General features: G+C 35.4%; 1 protein-coding gene and 1 non-coding gene across 2 annotated transcripts; one reads left to right on the top strand and one right to left on the bottom strand.

The window, feature by feature from the left end:
• Positions 1-6,604: 6,604 nt before the first annotated feature.
• On the bottom strand, positions 6,605-7,012 carry LOC108487669 (uncharacterized). Its single transcript, XM_017792044.1, has one exon. It carries the CDS (start codon positions 7,010-7,012, stop codon positions 6,605-6,607), a length of 408 nt encoding a protein of 135 aa, XP_017647533.1.
• A 1,594-nt stretch (positions 7,013-8,606) lies between these two features.
• Positions 8,607-8,713, top strand: LOC128283294 (small nucleolar RNA R71). The gene has a single exon (XR_008273636.1). It is a non-coding gene; the product is annotated as a small nucleolar RNA R71 (small nucleolar RNA).
• The last annotated feature ends 203 nt before the right edge of the window (positions 8,714-8,916 follow it).

Raw genomic sequence — 8,916 nt, 5'->3', positions numbered from 1 at the left:
TTAGTTACCCATTACCCTTTCTAAGCTAACAAACATCAAAGAAACACACATGAAATCCATTGGCATAAAACTCAATAAAAAGATGAAAGTTTTTATTTTTATTTGGAAAAATGTAAAAGAAAACAAACTAAAAAACATTAAACTAAAGATTAAACTATGATTACAAGCAAGTTTAAAGTACTAAACATGTAAATAAACCTAAGCTACAGTGTTACAATAAGAATTCAAAGAAAGAACAAGGAAATTGAAAAAAGTTAAAATCCTAAGCTATGGTGGAGAAGAACTAAAACCCTCAATTTGAGAGAAAATTAAAAAGATGAACTAAAATTATGTCTAATGCCTCATCTCTCTCTCTCTCTCTAGCCAATTTTGGCTCTTTTTAACACCTATTCTAACCCCTTTTTCTTTACCAAAATAACTCTCAACGTGTTCTTTATTGGTGTTTCGGTTAGACAAAGACTACTATTGATGTTAATTTTCCCCCCACGACGGTGATATCATTATTAGTTTGAAAAATAAGAGTTTTCTTTGAAGGCCGGGTATCGTGATACCCAAGAAGATATCGTGATACCACTATAGGTGTCTTCATTCTTCTCTTCATTTCAGGACTATTGAGGGCATCGTGATACTCAATCTTCGATATCGTGGTACACCCTCCTTGTTAATGTTTTTGCTCAAATCGGGCCACCATTAAGTTTTTACAACACTCAATTAATCGTTAAGGTCCAATGGCGCATTTGGCCAATTTGGGTATCAAAATGAGTATAGAAACACATTAAACCCTTATTAAATAGGAAATCTAAAAACTACGCTAAACTACAGAAAACACACTAATTTGCTTGAAAACAAGTTTCTTAAGCATAACGGGAATGCCTAATTGATAAGACCAAACAGATACGACCCTTCCTACTATGCTCGATCTGGTGGCTTCAAGGAAGGGTGATGAAAGTAGGTCACATTGATGGGGTGCCACTGTGTCATACACCAAAGATAGTAGGCACCAGTTGTACTAACGACCCTAGAACTCTCCTTACGGCTCGTCAGTGTGTGTGCTAGAATAGCATGAATGTAACGGTGGGCAGGAGGTAGACATATGGCCTTTGACTGACTCGGATTATAAGACATCGTTGTCCTAGAAATATAAGTCCAACTGAGAGATGTTGAATGAGAGATGTGTCGATATAAGGTGGGAAATCCCTCAGTGCTAATGAACTCCTCAAAGTAAAGTCCAAAGGCAACTCTGGATCTTAGGACGCTCAGATAACGCGTCGTATCACCCAATCAAAATGAGATGGTGCGTGGCTTATCATGTATCTATATCGTGTGTTGTAGGAAAAAGGTTGAACAGAATTCTAATGTAAGCTCTAAATTGGTGGGCTCGACAATGGAGAAAAGTTGGTACCATAGAGCTGCCTCAATCAATGTGTACACTCGATTGACCAAGTGTACTGCCTGTAATGTCTCCCAATCTATGCAATACCTTAAACCCAAGGGTCTCAGTCTAAGAAGCTGATTTTGGTCCTCATAAGGACCCGGTGGAAACCGTAGACAATGATGGGGTGCATCGGTGGATGGACCCGAGGATGAGGTTGCGCCTAGAGTCTTCTACTTTTTCGAAGCAGGGACGGTAGCCTTAATTTTAATGCGCGTGTTTGTCATAGTGTACCTACAACAACAGATGATGTCCAAATATTAGAAAATAAAAAGAATTAGTAGCATCAATAAGCTAATCAAGTAACTACACCAAGCAGTGAATGAAGTAAAACAAATCAAAGCAAGCCTAAAACAAATTATAAGAGCCAAAGTATGAAATACACAACGAACACAGTTACCCAATCCAATCAAGTGCACAACGAATAGCTATTCAATAGATGCCACCTAAAAATGAAATACAATAAAATCTAAACCCAAGCTAACATGAATTAAATAAGATGATTAATTAAACTAACTAAACAAATAAGACCAAACTCATAATAAGATGATAATAAAAATAGTAAATAACTAATATACACGAATCTAGCAATCTTATCCTAAACTAAGGTGTAACTGGCAACCTAATAAAACTAACATTGCATTAATAAGAAAATAATAATAATAAACTAAATATAATAAATAAAAATAAAAATAAAGTAAAATAAAAATAACAAAATAAAATAAAATAAAAATAAAGAAAGAACAATGAACCAAATGCTAGTTAGGGTGTGTCAAACGGTGGTGGTAGAAAATGGTGGAGCATTAGTAGACCGGATAGTGGACGGAGGAGGGTGGAGATCTAAGGGAACAGGGTTGAGGAAGAAAGCAAGAGGGGGCTAGTTGCAAGAGCTTGGTGGCTGTGGAAGGTTGGAATGGTTGTAAAATCGGGTGAGGGCGAGGAGGGTGCGTGTGTGTGTGGTCGATGACGTGAAAAGGGTGGTCAATGAGGGGGTTGTTTATGTGAAGGATAGAAGAAGGGGGAGAGGATAGGGAGAGGTCAAAACAACGATGTGAAGGGAGAGGTCGAAATGACGACATGAAGAGAGAGGGGAAGGAGGTTCGCATTGGTGGTCGTCGAGGTCAGGGAAGGGAAGACAGGGGTAAAACGGCAGTGAGCAAGGATGGAGGAACGGGGTGACGGCGAGGGAAATCAAAATGGTGATGGGTTTTGGCTTGGTCAGGGGATGAGCGGTGACTAGTAGGTGAGGAAGAAGAAAGGAAAAAAATGGTGAGGTATAGGTTTAAAGAAGACATGGTGGTGTAAATGGATCGTTTGGGGTCTCACGGTCATGTCTATAGACCATGTAGGAAATATCAACCCGTGTGTCATTCAACTTTTAAATAAAAATTAAGCTACACGGCCTGAGACATGACCATGTGTCTAGGCCATGTGTCGCCCATGACTGTGTCCATGTGTGACACATAGTCTGTAAAACCTCTAACCCAAATCCATCATCAGGACAAGGTTACGGAGCATTACCAGAGTTTACAGGTCAAGTAACAGACATTTCACAAGCATTTAACATTCAAATCAAATTTTAATCAAATTTAATCATATAGCCTCTTAAATGAGACCTCGAGGCCCAAATCATGCATTAGAAACGAGTCAAGACCAAATCGGGTACTCAAATTTTTTTGCAAAATCCCAAAATTTTTCCCAGGTGCAGGGGTTACACACTCGTGTGGTCAGGCCGTGTGGTTCACACAGCCAAGGACACGCCCGTGTCTTAGCCCGTGTAACTCTCTGACCTAGGTCACACGGCCAAGCCACAAGCCCGTGTGTCAGGCCGTGTGATCAATTCTAAGCATTCTGTTTTGACATTTTAAAGTTACAAGGGATACGCGGCCAGATCACACACCCATGTGGTAGGCCGTGTGTCACACACGGCTGAGACACACGCCCGTGTCTCTGCCCATGTAGACAAAATTAGGTTATTTTCCAAGCCATATTTCTCACCCAAATTGTCATCCACCTATACCAACACATTAACATATTCACAAGTCAATATAAGTCATTTAAACCAGCTTAAAATCCAAGTCATATACATGATATTATACCTCATATAACCAAGTATACAAATTTACTTAAATTACCATGTTCACTTATATACATATTTTATCAAATATGCTAACTTAATTCGATCATCAATATGTCAATATAATTTTTATCAATCCACCATTTCAAGCATAAACCATACATGTCCATCACTAGCCATTCCAATGGCTAATTATAACCCAAATATTTACATGCCAACATTGGCTAATTAACCGATACATGCCATTATAACCATAATTAATTTACCATAGATACCAAGATGGGCCAATGGATAGTGTGAGTGATCTTTGCCAATGCTTCCAAATGATGAGCCTTCGGATTACTATAGAATAGGGGAAAATAAAATAGAGTAAGCATATTATGCTTAATAAATTCGTATAACATGATAATAAACTTACCATTCAATTAAATTCAATATAAAAATACAAGGCATATCTAGTCAACTGAATCACGAGCCCTAACACATATCCTCATCACCCTTATTAGTTATATATTTCATATAAATATTAGGAGCCATGTATGGCTCGACAATAACTAAATTTCATATTCATATACTTTTCACATCATGAATTTATATAACATATACAAATCTTATCCAGGTATTTCAATTACATCATCATAATAATTCTTCTCAAGTTCAGATTATTTCATATTAGAACTTTATACATTAAATCATTTGATATATCAATGTCCCACGGGAAATACACTTAAGGTGTACTAATCTATATTCATGGATGAACATGTTTATTAAACAAATTCCATGTTCATATATCATTATCTCGTACTTCCACATAACATATATCATCATTTTCATATATTTCAGGAAGATACGTGTATTAACTCATTTCATGTTCATATCTTTTCATGTCTGGGTTTTTACCTACTGAATTTATTCGAAATATCGATGGATACACAGGTAGTACACTTGAGATGTACAAATCAGATCTGTCAATTCATATTCAGGGGTACTCATCAGGGCACATAACCAAGGAGCACACTCTCGAGCCACATATTAGGATGCTCAGATGAGCCATGTAACCATGTAACAGGACACTTATCCGGGCAAATCAGGAAACTCATAAGAGTTTTACTCAGGAAGCTCATAGAGCTTATTAGATAGCTCTAAAGAGATACTATCAGGAAGCATCGGATAAGGTAGGAGAGAGTTCAAGTGAGCTTAACAGGACACTCATAAAGAGCTGTGTTTGTGTCCGCATTATATGTTTGATCACAACCGATCGAATCATGTAACAGAACGCTCACAAAGAGCTGTAGTAGCGCGCAACACATGCTAAATCACTACCGATCAGGATGCTCACAGGAACTATACATCAGGATACTCGAGAGGGCTATATCAGGATTACTCGTCCGAGCTAAATCTCGCCCGCAACATATGCAGGACTTTAATAATAATACAAGAAAATACTGTATCCATCGACTTTCATTATTCAAACAGGATTTAACATTTTTCAGGCACTATAAGGCATGTGATTATTTCATACATTTATAATATTCATATAATTCAAATAAACACATTCCACATTCATTTCAAGAAAAAAATAACATTTTTATCATTTATCATTTATCATTTATCGGGCATTATCATTTATTTCAGGCATTATCACTTATCGGGCTTTGTCGGATATGTTTTCAATGTCATATATATATATATAATTTATACAATTCACAAACACAGCATTTAATTCAAACATATAAATATACACAATTTAGTTACACGAACTTACCTCGACAAATTATCGTGTATGTAAAATCTGCTAATCAAACAATTTCCTCTTTTCCTCGTTCTAACTCCAAATTTGGTCTATCCGAATCTATACGAGTAAATTTAACATCAATTTAATACAATTTAAACTCAATTCAGTCCAATTGACATCTTAGGAAAAATTATCCTTTTGCCCTTAAACTTTTAATTAATGACGATTTCGTCTCTAGGCTCAGAAAATGAAATTCATGCAATTTAATCATAGTTCCAAGCCTAAATGATTTTTACATGTAACATTTACAGCCCATGTATTTCATAAAATTCAGAATTTTTCCATGAATTTTACAACTTTTCAATTTAATCCCTAAATAATGTTTTCATCAAAATTCATTTTGTAAAAGTTGTTTATCTATCAACAACCTTTCATATTCTACCATAAATTTCAAAATTTCAGCATATTCATCCATGGAAAAATTTTCATACTTTGATAACTTTACAAATTAACCCCCAAAATAGATAGATTAAGTTATCCCGATCATGAAAATATAAAAATTACTAAAAACGAGACAAGATTACTTACCTAATTGAGTCAAAAAAAGCTTTATTTCTCTTTCCTAGGTTTTCCATGTATTTTGGGGAAGAAGATGACATAAAATGATGATATTTTATTATTTAATTAATTTATCACCTTTTATTTTTCATCTTTCTAATTTCATCCTTTTCTTTATTTTATTTTCCATGGATGAATCATCATCCTTAACAACTAAGCATTTTTAATGGTCTAATTACCATATAAGGACCCGCAATTTAAAGTTCTATAGTTATTTAATCCCTTTAGCTATTAAAACTCAACTTTTACACTTTGTGCAATTTGGTCCTTTATCAAATTAAACATATAATCAATAAAATTTCTTTACGAAATTTTCACACAATATTACTATCATGTCATAGATCATAAAATAGTATTAAAATAATTTTTCTTTTCAAACTCGGATCTGTGATCCCAAAACCATTGTTCTGATTTTATCAAAAATGGGTTGTTACATGGTCTCACACACGCTTATGTGACCAGTCGTGTATTGCACATGGTTGTGTCTCTAGCTCGTGTAACTCACTAGTTTGAAATAAAATTGAAAAAATTTAGTCCAATATACACATGTCTTGAGACACGCCCATGTGGATCACCCTAAACCGTGTGACCTCTTTTTTTTAAAAAAAATTAAATTTAAAAAAAATTGAAGGTTTTAAAAAGAACATAAAAGTAAATAAATAAATAAATAATAATACTCATGTTGCTTCCTGAGAAGCGCTTATTTAAAATCTAAGCTTGACTTCCATTTCTAGACTCACGATTACGATGGATCTTGGAGCTGGAGCTTCTCTCTCTCATTATCAGTTTTACTACCAAAATAACGTTTGAGACAAGTACTGTTTACCTTGAATGTGTTGAATTCATAATGTGCTACCTCAATTGTACCGTATGGAAAAATGTTTAGTACCACAAATGGGTTTGACCCTCTTGACTTAAGCTCCGAAGGAAACATCCGTGGCTCCAATTTTTCTAGCAGTACTTTGTCCCCAACCTTGAATAAGCTCAGCCTCCTTACATGCACATCATGGAGTTGCTTTGTTTCTTCATTGTATTTTCTCGATTGCTCTTCAACATTTATTTGCCATTCATCTAGTTCGTCGAGCTGCACCATTCGTTCATCACTTGTCACTCGATTTCTGTCACCTTGAATAAAATATGGCTTCGACATGATTTCATGAGAGATTTCCTCTAAAGAACGTTGAGCCACATGATTACTAACATTAATTGAATAATTAGTATCATCACGCTCACTAGGGACCCTCACAAAATCATGTGCTTAAAGAGTAATCTTTTCATCACCTACACGAAGCACAAGTTCACCAATACCCACATCAATAATAGTTCTGCTAGTGGCTAAAAATAGTCGACCTAAGATCATGGTACTTCAATGTCCTCATTCATGTCTAATACAACAAAATTAATAGGGAATATAAATTTATCCACATTTACAAGTATATCCTCAATAATACCCCTAGGATATCTAACTGATCTATCTACTAACTGAATATTCATCCTAGTGGTTTTGAGTTTTCCAAGACCAAGTTGTTTGAACATATTATAAGGCATGACATTTATACTTAACCCTTAAATCAACCAAAGCATTTTCAACATTCAAACTACCAATTAGACAAGGAATAGTAAAACTCTCTTGATCTTTAAGTTTGCTAGGTTGTTTGTTTTGGAGAATGGTCGAGCAAACTGCATTGGGCACCACAGTCGATAAGTCATCTAACTTCCTCTTGTTTGTTAACAACTCCTTTAAAAATTTTACATACTTTGGCATCTGTGAAAAGAATTCAACAAACGGTAGGTTAATGTGCAATTTTTTTAAGAGTTGAAGAAATTTACCATATTGTTCATTTGTGTGGTCTCTCTTCAATGCTGCTAGATACCAAATTTGAGGTTTGTATTCTCTAACCATTGGCTTTTGCTTTTTCTTGCTTACCTCAACCTCATCATTTTTCTCAATAGCTTCTAGTTACGGCTTCTGTTCAAGCTTGACTAACCCTTCCACACTTTGAACAGTGATTTCATAGAGTTGCTTAATTGGGTTAGTTTCAATATTGCTAGGTAAGTTACCTTGTGGTCTTTTCGAAACTATTTTTGTAAGCTACCCAATTTTATTTTCAAGTCCCTGAATCAATGCTTAATGATTTTTCAAAGTTGTCTTAGTGTTTTGAAATTGAGTTTCTGACACCAAAATAAATTTTGCCAACATCTCTTTAAGGTTCTGTTTCTTCTCTTACTGATAAGGTTGTTGAAAACCCAGAGGGGGTTCTGACCATTGATTTCCTTGACCACCCCAAGAGAAATTTGGATGGTTTCTCCAATCTGCATTATAGTTATTGCTATAAGGGTTATTTTGAGGTCTAGAATTGTTACCCATATGGTTGGCTTGTTCATTCTCTGTGCTAGAACCTAAGGGTAAACATTCTGAATTAATCATCCCTACTTCATTCGCATTGCATTGCATCACCAGGTTCACCAGCGTAGAAAAATTTAAACCATCAATTTTTTTATTCATTGCTTCCACTTGGTTTGACAACATAGCAACTGCATCTAAATTAAAAACACCAGCTGATTTCATCGGTTTTGTTCTCATGATTTGCCACTGATAGTTATTCAATATCACCTCCCTAATAAACTCATAAGCTGCCTCGGGTGTTTTATTACTCAGTGTTCCACTAGCTGCTACATCAATCAATTGTCTAGTCGAGGAATTCAAACCATTGCAGAAGGTTTGAACTTGCAACCATAAAGGTAACCCATAATAAGGACACATTCTCAATAAATCCTTAAATCTCTCCCATGTATCATATAATGTCTCCAAATCGATTTGAGCAAAAGAAGATATATCATTCCTCAACTTAGTTGTTTTAGCTGGTTGTTTTAGCTAGTGGGAAGTACTTCAACATAAACTTCTCAATCATTTGATCCTAAGTCCTGATAGAACCTCATGGTAAAGAATTTAACCAATGTTTTGGTTTACTCCTCAACGAGAATGGGAACAACTGTAAGCGTATGGCATCATCAGAAATGCCATTGATCTTGAAACTGTCACAAATCTCTAGA

This window comes from Gossypium arboreum, chromosome 10, assembly GCF_025698485.1.
Source record: "Gossypium arboreum isolate Shixiya-1 chromosome 10, ASM2569848v2, whole genome shotgun sequence".
Lineage (NCBI taxonomy): Eukaryota > Viridiplantae > Streptophyta > Magnoliopsida > Malvales > Malvaceae > Gossypium > Gossypium arboreum.
This window is presented reverse-complemented; position numbering and strand designations above follow the sequence as displayed.

Bases quoted from the DNA above. Each gene is read 5' to 3' on its own strand.
- LOC108487669 (XM_017792044.1), bottom strand. From the start codon at position 7,012: ATGTCGAAGCCATATTTTATTCAAGGTGACAGAAATCGAGTGACAAGT.